Source organism: Pan troglodytes, chromosome 1, assembly GCF_028858775.2.
Source record: "Pan troglodytes isolate AG18354 chromosome 1, NHGRI_mPanTro3-v2.0_pri, whole genome shotgun sequence".
In the NCBI taxonomy this organism is placed as follows: domain Eukaryota; kingdom Metazoa; phylum Chordata; class Mammalia; order Primates; family Hominidae; genus Pan; species Pan troglodytes.
In genome coordinates this window covers 210,410,712-210,426,325 of record NC_072398.2, presented here as the reverse complement: position 1 = coordinate 210,426,325, position 15,614 = coordinate 210,410,712, and the positions used below count along the sequence as shown (strand labels likewise).

General features: G+C 42.8%; 1 protein-coding gene across 9 annotated transcripts in view; it reads right to left on the bottom strand.

The window, feature by feature from the left end:
* The window catches only part of HP1BP3 (heterochromatin protein 1 binding protein 3), a 44,910-nt gene extending 30,491 nt beyond the window's left edge, over positions 1-14,419 (bottom strand). Inside the window, exons 1-5 of one of the 9 annotated variants that reach the window (XM_016955521.4) lie at positions 14,287-14,419; positions 7,439-7,634; positions 6,903-7,002; positions 3,663-3,816; positions 550-709 (exon numbers count right to left, since the gene is read on the bottom strand). In XM_016955521.4, the coding sequence (XP_016811010.1) occupies positions 550-709; positions 3,663-3,816; positions 6,903-7,002; positions 7,439-7,534 (510 nt within the window). In that variant the 5' untranslated portion in view covers positions 7,535-7,634; positions 14,287-14,419. Of the gene's footprint in view, positions 1-549; positions 710-3,662; positions 3,817-6,902; positions 7,003-7,438; positions 7,635-13,277; positions 13,914-14,286 lie in introns of those variants that run through there. The other 8 variants (XM_513171.8, XM_016955543.4, XM_063785346.1 and 5 more) reach the window with 8 other exon arrangements.
* Between the last annotated feature and the right edge of the window lie 1,195 nt (positions 14,420-15,614).

The following is a 15,614-nucleotide window of genomic DNA, read 5'->3' as shown; positions in this document are numbered from 1 at the left end:
TAAGCATTTTGGAATGTCTAGGTGATAAAGCAGTGTTTATTAACAGGGTTCAGGTGTGAAAGGTAACCACTACCAAGATCAGACACTTAGCTTTAGAAATGAACCTAGAGATATTTTTTAAACAAAAATTCTCAATATTTTTCGGTTACTGAGTTACGATTAGATTTATAAGGGCAAGGACTTTGCTAGCCTTAGTTAATTCACCACTAGCAGGGGCGCCCAACAGAGGAAGGTAGTCCTTAAATGTTTGTTCAATGAATTAACATTTTCAGCCTTCAAATAAAAACTGTACTTAATCGATAAACTGCATTTAAAAATTCTAAAGTTAAAATATTTGCTACATTAAATATAATTTTTTTTAAAAAATTAAGTGTTCACCAAATGTGATTATATTAGAAAAACATGAACTTAAAATGACTTTCCTCTCTTTAAAACTCCTTTAGGAAGCAGAGCAAGATTTATGATGTCTAGACAGATATATGCCATTTTCAAATAAGAAAAAAATGAACATAATAAATCTAAGATGAATTGCTTGAAATAAAAACTTGCCTTAATGGCCTCAGTTAAGATTGCATCCATCTTGGGACGTGGGGAAGAAGCCATCGGTGTTTGTTTCTGGGCCCTGGCTAGCTGGCTGGCAGAAAGGGTAGCCCAGGAAGGAATTGTTTTTTTCACTTTCTTCTCCTTTTCTTTTGACTGATCTTTCTCACTTTAAAACAAAGAATTGTTATTATAGAAGATAAGCTCTCTAGAAAGACGTATAAAGTCAGAAGGAGGAAAAGACCAGGGAGGGATAAAAATTAATGCTTTAATTTATTTACAGGCTAAGATGACATGTACCATAAGCAAAATTTTACAAAATAAATCTTCTTTAAAAACTGGGTACTATAAATGAATTAAAAAGGTATTTTTCTCTTAGCTGCAGGAGAGAGGAGTCACATAAATTAGCACTGGTATAAGGGCTCAGTACATAAGACAAACGAGAATTTTAAAATGCACATTAGTTAACAATTACAACAGATGCAATATGGTATAGTGGAAAAAACTCAAGCTCTTAAAGTCAGAAAACCTTTGTATTTTCACTCAAACATTTACTAGCTAGCTATATGATCTTAGTAAATGATGTGAGTCTTTCTCCTCAGCTATAAAACAGTAATATAGAACCAACTACTTCCCAAGGTGTTGCAAGAATTATAAGAATATGTTTATCAAAACAATTTTGTGAGATTTAAAGCATTATGTAAATTTTATTCTGAGTATATAACAGTACTCTGTGCACCTAATAGGTGTATTAGAACATTTAACAACAGACGATAGGCTGGGTGCAGTGGCTCATGCCTGTAATCCCAGCAATTTAGGAGGCTGAGGAGGGAGGACAGCTTGAGGCCAGGAGTTCAAGCCCAACCTAGCCAACATAGTGAGACGCCATCTCTATTAAACACACACACACACACACACAAACACACCCACACCCACACACGATAGTTGCTATAAATTCCACAGACCTTAGCTATACTTATGAAACTCAGATAAAGAATACCCTGAAGATTATAGCTAGAAGGTATAGTTATTACTAAGTTATTCTTTTATGGTCATGTGCTGTGTAACAACATTTTGGTCAACAGACCACATATACAATGGTGGTCCCTTAAGATTATAATGGAACCGAAAACCTCCTATTACCTGGTTAACATGATAGCTGTGGTAATATCACAGCGCAACACGTTACTCACTTGTTTGTGGTGACATTGGTGTAAACAAACCTACGGTGCTGCCAGTCATACAAAAATATAGCATATTGGCTGGGCGCGGTGGCTCATGCCTGTAATCCCAGCACTTTGGGAGGCCAAGGTGGGCGGATCACAAGGAAAAGATTGAGACCATCCTGGCCAACATGGTGAAACCCCCGTCTCTCCTAAAAATACAAAAATTAGCTAGGTGTGGAGGTGCACGCCTGTAGTCCCAGCTACTTGGCAGGTTGAGGCAGGAGAATCGCTTGAACCTGGGAGGTGGAGGTTGCAGTGAGCCCAAATCGCGCCACTGCACTCCACACTCCAACCTGGGTGACAGAGTGAGACTCCATCTCAAAAAAAAAAAAAAAAAGCACATTACAATTATACATAATACTTGATAATAAACAGCTATGCTACTAGTTTATGTGTTTACTATAACTATACTTTTTATCATTAGAGTATATGTTTTCTACCTACAAAAAAAAAGTTAACTGTAAAACAGCCTCAAGCAGGTCCTTCAGAAGGTATTCCAAAAGACAGCACTGTTATCATAGGAAATGACAGGTCCATGTGTGTTGCTGCCCCTGAAGGCCTTCCAGTGGGACAAGATCTGGAGGTGGAAGACAGTGATATTGATGACCCTGACCTTGTGCAGGCCTAGGTTAAGGTGTATGTTTGTGTCTTAGTTTTGTTTTTTTATAAATATGAGGTCTCACAACGTTGCCCAATCTAGATTCAAATTTCAGGACTCAAAGCAATCCCCCCACCTCAGCTTCCTAAGTAGCTAGGGCTACAGCTGTGCACCATTGCGTCCGGCTTGTGTCTTTGTTTTTGGTAAAGTTTTAAAACTTTTTAAAAATAAAAACTTTTTATTTTTAAAAGTTGCACACAGTAGTCCTAGGCCTTTGCATTCACTTACCACTCACTCACTCACCCAAACAACTTCCAATCCTTTAAGGTCCATTCATGGTAGGTGTCCTACACAGGTATACCATTTTTTATCTTTTATATTGTATTTTTACTGTACCTTTTCTATGTTTAAATACACAAATACTTACCGTTGTGTTATAACTGCCTACAGTATTTAGTACAGTAACATGCTGTACAGGTTTGTAATCTAGAAGCAACAGACTATCCCATAAAGCCTAGGTATGTAGTAGGCTGTACCATGTAGGTTTGTGTAAGTACACTTTATGATGTTGGCACGATGATGAAATCGCCTAAAGATGTATCTCTCAGAATGTATACCCATTGTTAAGCAATGCATGACTATAGTTAAAAGCAATTTCTAACTGTTCTGACCAATTATGAAAAGAGTGGAATGAATACTATCAGCTCTCCTGCAAAAAAAAAAAAAAAATTAAAAATTAAAAAGTAACTGCCATCACTTTATATAGATACACATCAATAGCAAATTTTACTTTCAGATTCTCAAAGCCAATTATTCAACTGAATACTTCATCAAACATATATAGACTTTTAGGTCACACTACCAATGGCTTGATACAAATCAATGCCTTCTAACATAAGCACACAAAAACAACCCACTCCTGGCACAGAAGTAGGAATAAAATAGTGAAATGTCTTCTAGGTCAGATTTTTATAGTTATGTTTCATTTCTTATTGAAGTCTTGGCCAATGCTTAAAATATCAGATACTCCCACAATAAATTACAAGCTCAAAAACACATTCCAAAGCCAATGACAAAGACTTTTGGATTATTCAAACCATTGTGTTCTGCTAACTACAGCATATTCTAACAGGTCAAACAACTATATAATAAACCTATTTCAAATGGTAATTCTAAAAATTAAATCCAAATAGCAAATACCTAGCATAAACCAATGTTATAACACTTTAAAACAATCTAATCTAAAGTCCTTTTACACATTCTTCAAATATAAATAGCAAGAAGACATAACTCCTTACTCCTTTTTGGTTTCCTCAGAAGACTTATTTTCTTCCTTCTCTTCATTCTCAGGTTCCCCCTTTGGCTGCTCTGCCTCACTCGAAGTAGCAGGTGGAGTTTCATTCTCTTGTTCTTCTACAGTGGAGACAGATTCCTCTGAACTTATGTCTGGTTCTAAAAAATCAGGTGAGCAGAATTGCATAAGCAGATGTATTCCAATCTGAGTCAATAAAAGGTAAAAGCTTATCTTATTAAACGGACCAGCCAAAGTCTCCAATTAACAAATGAATTCTAAAATGAAAATGAATGACCACTAATGCAGTTTTCTTACATTCTTTATGTCACTCAAGTTGCCTGGTCAGGTGGTTATTTATCTATTATTAGAAAAATAGACCAGGAAATTACATAGAAAGGAAAACTCATTTCATCCCAAATTGTTTAATTATTCTACTTTGCAATATTCATGAGATTCATAATTAAGAAACTAGCCATTTTATAATTCAACAGGCAAATCTCAGAGAATAAGTAATTTAAAAACTCATGTATTCTCCAAGAGGAATGACTGAAGCAAGAGTAGAAATATGAGAGGGGAATATGGAGGTCTGCTGCTATTTGTGCCTTTCCTTCACAGCATGTCTCTGAGTAGCTACTATAAAACACAGAACCCCAGGCACTGGTTATGCAGGGACTTCAGAGAACTCCAAAAATAAAAATAAAAATAAAATAAAAAAAACATGAAAGAAAAAGGACTCCAGTGGCAAGCATATACTTCAAGCCAAAGTATATGCTTGAAGAATTTGATCATTTAAATTATGTGAACTAATTATTGCAATAATGACGAGGACTTCTTTGTGGCCTTCACATAAAGAGAATTTTATTTATTTATTTATTTATTTTTTGAGACGGAGTCTCGCTCTGTCTCCCAGGCTAGAGTGCTGTGGCGCAATCTTGGCTCACTGCAACTTCCGCCTCCCCAGGTTCAAGCGATTCTCCTGCCTCAGCCTCCCTAGTAGCTGGGACTACAGGTGCGTGCCGCCATGCCCAGCTGATTTTTTGTATTTTTAGTAGTGACAGGGTTTCATTGTGTTAGCCAGGATGGTCTCGATCTCCTGACCTCGTGATCCACCCGCCTCAGCCTCCCAAAATTCTGGGATTACAGGCGTGAGCCACCGCGCCCAGCTATAAAGAGAATTTTAAAATGCCACTTCTTTCTTAAAACCAAATCACATAAGTACAATTCTAACACTTATACTAAGCGAGTGATTTCCATCCTCCTTTGGAATTCTCTGCTTCTAGAATTGTTTCCCATATGCTTAGGATGACAAAGTATTATGGATAGAACTTCACTATAACAATGGTATCTGGGGATAAAGATAATAACTACATTTAGGTTTTCCACAATAAAATGTATTTTTCATCATGATATATCTTTTACTGCCCCTCAACCCAACAATTTGACCTAAATGGCTGCATGGGCAAGAATTTACTATTAGTTAGTCATGTTTATTTACACTTTGTCTTATTCTAAAAAAGATGAAAAGCTAAGAATCATTCAGGGGTTTTACGGTAGTAAGACTTATAAATTTAATTTTACATTATTTTCTCTTCTCAAGAATAACTGCTCAAGAGTTATGGCTTAATAAAGTTCAGTCACTCAACAGATATTGAATATGTATTATGTATAAGACTGTTTCCAACTCATTAAACTACCGTGTTTCTGTGTAAAACGTAGAGTTTACAAAATTTAAAATAAGTGAAGTCTAATTTCTATGTACAAAATACTATGTACAAAATGGGATAGAGAGAAGATTAAACAAACATACAACTTGTGAAGTGACATTGTTTCTTCATAAACTCTTGGTTGAGTTTTCTAATACTTTACATCTGAACCCTCTGGCATGTATTCTGAAAACTGATGTTATTAGTGATTTAGTGGCTTCAGCTGGCTATTAAACATGGATTAAGATGGACCACCAAGTGGCTTATCCCAGTGCTGGACAAGATAACCTATCTTCAACTTACCAGCACCCGTTTACTTTTTTAAATATTCGGATTCCCATGTTTCTTAACTGCCTTAAGCCAGGGTGCCCAGATTGCTTATAGCATTCATCTAAGGATTTAGAGAAAAAAATCCAGGCTCAGCCAGAAAAGAGTATATTGACTGGTTATTGATGTCTGCCCTGACGCACCAAGGGATACAGGCAACAAGGATGCATGTATTTTCTACTCCTCTTTTTTTTTTTTTTTCTTTTTTTTGGAGACAGTTTCCCTCTGTTGCCCAGGCTGGAATACAACGGCGTGATCTCAGCTCACTGCAACCTCTGCCTCCTGGGCTCAAGCAATTCTTGTGCCTCAGCCTCCTGAGTAGCAGGGATTACAGGCATGCACCACCATGCCCAGATAATGTTTGTAATTTTAGTAGAGATGGGGTTTCACCATGATGGCCAGGCTGGTCTCAAACTCCTGACCTCAGGTGATCTGCCCTCCTTGGCCTCCCAAAGTGCTGGGATTACAGGTGTGAGCCACTGTGCCCGGCCCTCTATTCCTAATACATGCTGGTCAGCAAATAATTGATTCTAACAGCCACAACAGAGGCAGCACAGTGTGCTTATCCCTGAAAAACCTGAGATAAAAGGCAAGAGAGAAAGGAAAAAAGTGAAAAGATAAGGAAAAAAACCAAAAAGATCATGAGACAAAAAATAAAGACGGGAAAAGGAGAAGAGGTGGTTATAGATGCCATAAAGGAGCATTAGTACTCCATGTTGATGGGTCTATGTTTCTTTTCATTTGTTATGCTCCCACCACTGACTGGCCAATCTTTTCTCTACCAATACCTGTTATAGATCAACAGATCACCATTTGCTTCTCTGAAGGCCTCCAGATGATTTCTGGATGAACCTTCCACTGTCTATTCTAAAGGCCCACATTTTCCATTCTCCCACACTGCATTCATCCCCATGACACTTTATGTCCAGAATGCTACTCTCTGGCCATTCCTGTCATCCCCAAACATTTTTGTTTTTAATTCCAACATAACATTTTCACCTTCCAAAAACCTTTATAGAAAAGATGAAACCTTACTTTGCCCTCATGGTCTGGCAATGACATACCAATAGCTACTGATTCTCTCTAAATGTTTCCCCAAAACACTCAGCCATGAAAAAAAAAAAAAAAACAATTAAGTTCAAAGGAATTTATGGGACACTCCAAATTGCAGTATAACTTTTGATGTTTTAAGCTGTGTCACCGTTTTACTTTACCTGGCTTTTCTTCCTCCCCTTCAGCAAGCTTGCTTTTGGGAGGAGTTTCCCGGGTAGAATTCACAGTTCGACGAATCGGCATGGTGCTATCTTCTACCTTCTAAGAAAAGAGATGGCCATAATCAAACATGCATTAAAAAATTCTCTTTTCTCTCTTTCTCAAAGGGCCTAACTGGGTGTCAGAAGATGTAGGAGAATTCTTCAAGTCGACTCCAGGATCTGATGCAAATTACTTTTAACAAGTTTTTTTTGAAGTGAAATATGATTTTTAAGATACACTTTTTAAAGTATGTTATTTTAGCTTGAATTTCAAATGGAAACACATAATTATAGTTGATTTGCTATAAATTTAGAACGTTGGAGGTTTTCTCAGGAATTTGAGGGGAAAGGGAAGATGAAAAGAATCTGATTTTGTTTCAAATTCACAACCTAGACTCCCCAAAGTAAGGGAAGGAACATGTACCAAGAAGGACCCAGCAGGGCCTGAAGTCAGGGATTGATCCAAGAGTGAGCTTCAAGAATGTGTCAGCCCCTACCTCACCTAACTTGTCCGCGTGGATCAGCTGAGCTCCTACTATAAGTGGGAGTGCCTTAGGATGGACGAGTTCACCTTGAGACGTATCAGTCGCCATTTTAAATAATTTCTAGGCCCGAGTACAGGTTACACTCTGAAGCCTCTGCTGTTAACCACAAGGATTTTTCCTAATGGTTTCAGTGTGGTGAAGAATCAACCTAAAGCACAGAAAAGACCTGGTGTGAAGATTAACAGAAACAAAACTAAACTAAAACGTCTAAATTTAATACACATCCAAAGGGAAAAAATATAACTATAAAATTTATAGTTAAGTGACAGATGATTTGGTTACTCAGAAAGATAAAACTACCAAAATATAGACTACATAAAGCAGCAACTAAGACGAATGCATAAGCCACGGCAGCTGTTGCACCTTCCACATGAACAAAGACAACAAGGGCAAGGAAGCTCCTAAGGAACCTAACCCCATCCCCTCCTGCTACCATCAGGAACTTAGAAGGATAGAATAAAGAGACTAAGGAACAGTTAGTCAAATGTTTAGTCAAAGATCAGTTTACCAAGAGAAGGCTTTTGTTGTTACTGTTCTCGAAAGAGTCAGGAAAATTAACTGTAATCTTAAACTCTATCTCTATTAAAGTACTTTTTTTTTCCTTCTATTAAGGGAAAACACAAGGGGAAAAATACTGCTGAATAACATGACATTCTAATAGCTTCCAGACCCACAGAAGCAAATTTAGACCATCACCTAGGAGAATAAAAGTATGCTTCTAAGACTGTCATATTTTTAATGTAAGGAAAACTAGTACAGAAGAATATAATTAAATATTCAAAGATAAAAACCCATGCAGTCACCCAAGTTTACCTGATCACTAACACCCCCTCTTCCCCAAAAATCTCATCTGAGACTCAATGACATTTTATACAAAAATTCCTCAATATAAAAAAAAAGACCACTTAAGTATTTAGATCTCTGTGCTAATGAACTATTAACAATGAGTAGGGAATGACAGTCATGCAACTTCTACATTAAGGTCTAACCTTGTCTAAGAATTGAAGAGCTTTCAACTTGGCAAGTAACAGTCCCAACCTACAACAACTAGGATAAATCCGGAAGATTGAAACAAAGAGGATGCATTCACACTTATCGGGAAAATATTTTTATGGGAACACCAAGAGCAATACCAGACTTGTCAATTGTCAGTCAGCTGCAAGGAAATCTTTCAGTCAGCTGAAAGAATTCAGTGCAGTGTAACACACTCATACTTAGGGAACCAGAATATCCATTAATATTAAAATTTTTTTTTCTTTTTTTGAGACAGAGTCTTGCTCTGTTGCCCAGGCTGGAGTGCGGTGGCACGATCTCAGCTCGCTGCAACCTCCGCCTCCTTGGTTCAAGCGATTCTCCTGCCTCACCTTCCTGAGTAGCTGGGATTACAGGCATGCGCCACCATGCCCAGCTAATTTTTTATTTTTAGTAGAGATGGGGTTTCACCATGTTGGTCAGGCTGGTCTCGAGCTCCTGATCTCAGATGATCTGCTCGCCTCAGCCTCCCAAAGTGCTGGGATGGCAGGCGTGACCCACCGCACCCGGCCCATTTTTCTTAATAATAAAAAGCCTTATGCAAATCTGCTGGTATTTTTACATGCAAATATGATATGGAAATAAAACAATATCACAATCAGGTTATCCTTAGTAAAGTTATATTGCTAATGAATTTATCTTTCTTAACCCACGATAACACTAGCTAGGCTGAAAATGCTACCGTGAAGTTAACAACCTTCAGGAGTCTCCGTTCATAGGCATCTTTAAAAAAATATTTTCCCATTTGGTGTAGTAGCTCATGCCTGCAACCCCAGCACTTTGGGAGGCAGAGGTGGGAGGATCCCTTGAAGCTAGAAATTCAAAACTAGCCTAGTCAACATTAGACTTGGTCTTTACCAAAAGTAAATAAATTAAAATTTAAAAACAGGCCAGGTGTGGTGGCTCACACCTGTAATCCCAGCACTTTGGGAGGCTAAGGTAGGAGGTTCACTCGAGCCCAGGAGTTCAAGACCAGCCTGGGCAATACAGACGTTGTCTCTAAAAAAATAAAAATAAAAATCAGCTGGGAATGGTGGCATGCGCCTGTAGTCCCAGCTACTTGGGAAGCTGAGACTGGGAGGACTGCTTGAGCCCAGAAGGTTTCGGATGCAGTAACCTGAAATCGAGCCACTGCATTCCAGCCTAGGTGACAGAGCAGAGCCTGCCTCAAGAAAAGAAAAAAATAATTAAAAAAAAAACACAAAAGGGCCAGGCATGGTGGCTCACGCCTGTATCTCAGCACTTTGGGAGGCCGAGGCGGATAGACCACAAGGTCAGGAGTTCGAGACCAGCCTGGCCAGTATGGTGAAACCCCGTCTCTACTAAAAATACAAAAATTAGCCGGGTGTGGTGGTGCGCGCCTGTAATCCCAGATACTTGGGAGGCTGAGGCAGAAGAATCACTTGAACCTGTGAGGCGGAGATTGCAGTGAGCCGAGATTGTGCCACTGCACTCCAGCCTGGGCGACAGAGCAAGACTCCTTCTCAAAAAAAAGAAAAAACAAAAAGAAAAAACCCACACACACAAAAGATAAAAAATTAGCTGGTCACTGTGGCACATGCCGGTAGTCCCAGCTACTTGGAAGACTGAGGTGGGAGGACTGCCAGTGTCCAGGAGTTCCAGGCTACAGTGAGCTAGAATTGCACCACGGCACTCCAGTCTGGGTGACAGAGTAAGACCTTGGCTCAATAATAATAATAATAATAAAAGTTGAATGAACAGACATCTGGTAGTACTTATGACTACATTCATTATGTGTGAAGAACACTTAAAACCCAGTTATTTGGGATAAATATTAAGAGACGTTAGGGCTGGGTACAGTGGCTCATGCCTGTAATCCCAGCACTTTGGTAGGCTGAGGCAGGGATCACCTGAGGTCAGGAGTTCGAGACCAGCCTGGCCAACATGGTGAAACCCCATCTCTACTAAAAACACAAAAGTTAGCCAGGCGCTGTGGTGTACACCTGTAGTCTCAGCTACTCAGGAGGCTGAGGGAGAAGAATCACTTGAACCTGGGAGGCGGAGGTTGCAGTGACCTGAGATCATGCCACTGCACTCCAAGCCTGGGTGAAGAGTGAGACTCCATCTCAAAAAACAAACAACAACAACAATTTAAAAAAAAAACAAAAAAAAATAGAGATGTTAGTCAGAGCTCTGCATTTCCTTAGTAAAAGCTGTAGAACTTCAAAGGTTCAATCTGTAGTACTTTCTTTAGAATAGTTGGGTTAGTCCCAGCTACTCGGGAGGCTCAGGCAGGAGAATCACTTGAACCCGGGAATCCGAAGTTGCAGTGAGCCGAGATCATGCCACTGCACTCCAGCCTGGGTAACAGTGTGAGACTCTGTCTCAAAAAAAAAAAAAAAAAAAAAAAAAAGAGATGTTAGCCTCAGCTCTGCATTTCCTTAATAAAAGTCAAAGTCACAGAACTTCAAAGCTTCAATCTGTAGTACCTGCTTTAGAATAGCTGGGTTAATTGGCTATTTAATAAATTCACTGTTCATTACAGAGCTAAGTATATGCAACGTTAACTCACACTGCCTTAACATCACTGTACCTACGTTTTTTGTTTGTTTGTTTGTTTTAAGACATGGTCTCACTCTGATGCTCAGGTTGTAGTATCACAGCTCACTGCAGCCTCAACCTCCCAGGCTCAAGCGACTCTCCCACCTTAGTCTCCCTAGTAGCTGGGACTACAGGCACGCACCGCCATGCCTGGTTAATTTTTCTCTTTTTCGTATCAACAGGGTTTTGCCATGTTGCCCAGGCTGGTCACAAACTCCTGGGCTCAAGCGATCCACCTGCCTCGGCCTCTCAACGTGTTGGCATTACAGGTGTAAGCCACTGCATCTGACCCAGTGTACCTATTAACTAAACTTTTTACTATTGCACTCTGAATGATCAAATTTTGAGGCTGCCACACTTGTTCCTGGCAGGGATCTTATCTACCTGGTTCATTTGCTGCATACCTGATGCCTAAGAACATACCAGGCACAGAATAGATGCTCAATTAATATTTGTTAAACTAAAGGATGAACAAATAAAACTTATTTGTGTTTTCCTTTTTTTTTTTTTTTTTTTTTGAGACCGAGTCTCGCTCTGTCGCCCAGGCTGGAGTGCGGTGGCGCGATCTCGGCTCACTGCAACCTCCCCTCCCGGTTCACGCCATTCTCCTGCCTCAGCCTCCTGAGCAGCTGGGACTACAGGCGTCCGCCACCACATCCGGCTAATTTTTTGTATTTTCAGTAGAGACAGGGTTTCACCGTGTTAGCCAGGATGGTCTCGATCTCCTGACCTCGTGATCCGCCCACCTCAGCCTCCCAAAGGGCTGGGATTACAGGCGTGAGCCACCGTGCCCGGCCTATTCATGTTTTTCATCTTGGTTTTTATATGTGCCAAAAATAAACAGTCTGAGTTTACTTGTGGTTTACATGGTCCTCTTATGAACATCAGCTTGCTTAAACTTAATGTTAGAACAATAACAAATATTTGCTTTTTGTCAAGGGAAATGCTTAAATTAAATCGGTTGTTTATTTTGAGACAGAGTCTCAGGCTGGAGTACAGTGGCATGACCAGGGATCACTGTAGCCTCGATCTCCTGGGCTCAAGCGATCTCCTCCCACCTCAGCCACCTGAGTAGCTGGGACTTCAGGTATGCGCCACCACAGCCCGATAGTTTTTGTATTTTCTGTAGAGACAGGGTTGCCCAAGCTGGTCTCTAACTCCTGGATTCAAGCGATCCTTTGGCCTCCCAAAGTGTTAGGATTACAGGTGTGAGCCACCATGCACGGCTTTAAATTATTTGAATGCAAGCAATAAAAAAAAGTACTGTAGAAATAAAAAGCCCCAAATTTCAGTTTTATTTCCTCTACATTAAGAGAAAGCTGTAGAAAAGTGAGGAGTTTAACAACGTATTTCAGTTTACTGATATCCTTGATAATATGCATTTTAGGGAAAGCACTATAATTTCACATTTTACCATAAAATATATGTAATACATGTCATTAGTGATGCGCTGAACACCTCACATTGTTCCCAATCTTAAGTCATTCACTATACTCAGATTTAACGAGTCATGTCACAAAAAGCATGCCTGTAATTTGACTGCTGACACCACTTGTTTTTCATTTTCAAATTTAAGTTATATAAGCAAACATATACTCAGTGTCTGTTTTGGGCATAAATACTAAGGACACTACAGTGTCTCATCTCAATAAAATCACAATCTAACTGGGTAAGGAGTTAAAACTTTCATCCGGAAATGAAGAGTTCAGTATACGTTCTCCACTAACTTCCAGCCCTACAATCTTCCAAGTAAGCTTAAAAACAAAGCCAAAACCAACCAACCCAGCAAACTTTAAAATGTTACTTCTATTTTGAAACAAATTACACTAAACTTTTGAGAAGAGCAATGAAAAATTAAAAAGCTAACAAGTTTTTTGCCTATGTCAGGTTAAACAAAATTAGAGCACCTTTCAAAAATGACACTAGTCACCTCTCATTTCACTCTAAGACAAGACAGCGTGCTCAAAAAGCCCCAGGCGATTTTTAGACGTTATTTCGAATTGGATTCTCACTTTTTAATGCAATGCAAAGTCAGGAAGCACAATAAACAACAGAGAGAACGTGCACGCGGATGCGGCTGCACAGTTCACCCGGTCCGGTCTCCGTACGGGAGACAACTCTTTCTCAAAAAGGTTAAGTGGCTGTCCCCGGTCACAGCTGTTAATTCAGTACCAACCCTCAGATCTGGGGCTCTCACCTCACCACTCCTGCCTCCATCTCTTACAAACGCTCAGATGGGCGACTGTAACTTTCTGACGACCTACCGAGGCACCGCTCTCATTCAAACCCCACCGCCTAAGGTGGCGAGTAACCAGTTCTACGTTTCCCACCGGGGGAGCGAGACTCAAGGCCGCCGTCGCGGAGCAGCAAAGCGACAGCCGACAGTCCCGCCCGCAGAAGGCCGCGGGAAGGACGGCAAGAGCAGCGGAGACAAAGCAGCGAGGCGAGGTAGCTACAGGCCACAGCGGCGAACGCGCACGGCGGGGGAGAGCGCGGGCCGCCAGCGAGGCGGGGAAAGCTCGGACCGCGGACACCGACGGATGAGGCTGGGGCTCGGCGCGGTGACAGTTCGGGGCTCACGCTCGGCAGGGACACCGCGGCGCCCGCCCCGGCGACGGAAGCAGCGGCGGAACGCGAGCCTCGGCGCTCCGCACACTCACCACTGGGAGCTCCGTAATGGCGGCGGCGGGGGCGGAGAACCCGGGGGGCGGGCCCGCCGCAGCCAGTCACCGCCGCCGGCATCTTTCGAACCGGCTCCGAAAACCGCTGAGGGAGTGGGGTGAGGGGAGGGCGCGGGCGGACGCCGGACCGCGGCGGGCCTCGGAGCATGCGCAGCCCTCAGCCAATCGGGGCGGGCAGAGGACGCCGACGCAGGCGCGCTGGGACGCAGGGTCGCACGGCCAGAGAAGAGCTCCCCCTCCTCCCCCAAATCCAAACAAAACAAGGGCGGGAGTGCGCGCGCCGGAGGGCCCCTGAGGAGGAGTCCACCAGAAGGGCAGGGGGCTAGGTCGCAGGAGAGAGGAAGGGAGCGGGGCGGAGCGGCCGGGGAAGGGAGACAAAAGGCGCCACCTCCGGGGACCCGGGCGCCCCGCCCCCTCCTCTCTGGGAGCGGCGTCGGCGCCCCGGGCGAGCGGCCTCCGCCACTCGCCTTCGGGGCCCAGCGAGTCCGCGCCCACTCCCCGGCCGCCTGTTCGGTCCTGCGTTACCTCTGCGTTCGGCCGGTCCTGGCGCCCGCGTCCCGCACGGCCTCTCGGCGCCGCTCCCGCCGCCGCTAGTGGCCTCCGCCACCGCTGTCCTCCAGTCCCAGCCGCCGAGCTCTGCCGCCCCGCCCCCCTACCCGCGGCCCCGCGCGCGCCCCCGCCGGCCCCGCCCCCCGCGCGTGGGGTGCGAGGGGGCGCGCGGGGACGGGCGGACGCCGGCGGAGCGCGGGGCGTCGGCGCGCGTTCCCGGCGCTGCGTGGTGGCGCCCATTGCCTTGGCGTGGCGGGGCGGTGTCGGTTTCCTCGGAGGGGCGCTGCTTTCCCCCGCTAACCTTCGCTTTCTGTGCTCTCCAGGGCAGTCCCTTCTCTTAACTGGGTTTCCGCTTCTGCCACTCGTCCGCCTTTAGCGGGGCTAGCCTTTCCCGCTTCTCAGTTTAGGCGCAGCTCAAGAGCAAACCTTTTTTTGAAGACCGTAGAATTGGAAAATTAGAGAGCGGAGAATTCACTGCCTCGCACTCGCTCCCATTAAGTCTCCAGACGGTACAGGGCAGAGTAGTGACTCGGGACTCAGAACTGAAAAGTTGAAACGGGCTTTCCGGCCTCCCTAATCCTCACATGCAGGGAGAGTTCCCCAGAATGAAAACCCTGAGATTAGAAGACGGGATTCCCTTTGAATTGTCATATTACGTTGCTATCAGCGTACTTAAGCAACGTACATACGAAGGAAAAGTACAGCTCTTCAAAGCTAGTTTGGAAAGATTGTTTTTAAAGTTGCAGGTGTTGGGGGACAGGGGAGGGACTGGGTAATAAGTGTAAGGAAATACCAGTAGAATTGTCCCAAGCTTACAGTGGATGACCAGTACTCAAACGTATGTGCCAAGGTTTATAAAGACTTATGACACCATTTAAGCACTCACCCAGTCGTCTGGCCCTGCCATTAGCATAATTGTCTCACCAGCTTTCCCTGCCACAGCCACCCCACTCTATCAGTTCAAATTTCACAGCCAGCATAAAAAATTCTTTACGAGGTGTGCGTTATCATTCATATCCTGATGGCATTACCAGTCTTTAGTACTCTGGTGTCATATTCCAGCTGTTCAGAAGGGGTTTCGGTCTTTTATGCCATTCTTCATTCTGCTCACTCCCTTTGTTGTTAACGTTTCTGTTGTCTTCCTTTTCAAAGACTTCCATTTTTATGTATTCGTACATTTAAAACATCCTACCGTTCTTCTTTTACCCTAAAATGTCTTTAGACCCATCTCATGTAAGAAGCAGACTCAGATGAGAGCAAACTGGGAGATGTTTCCTCCTCCACAGATTTTTGCTTAAAACAAC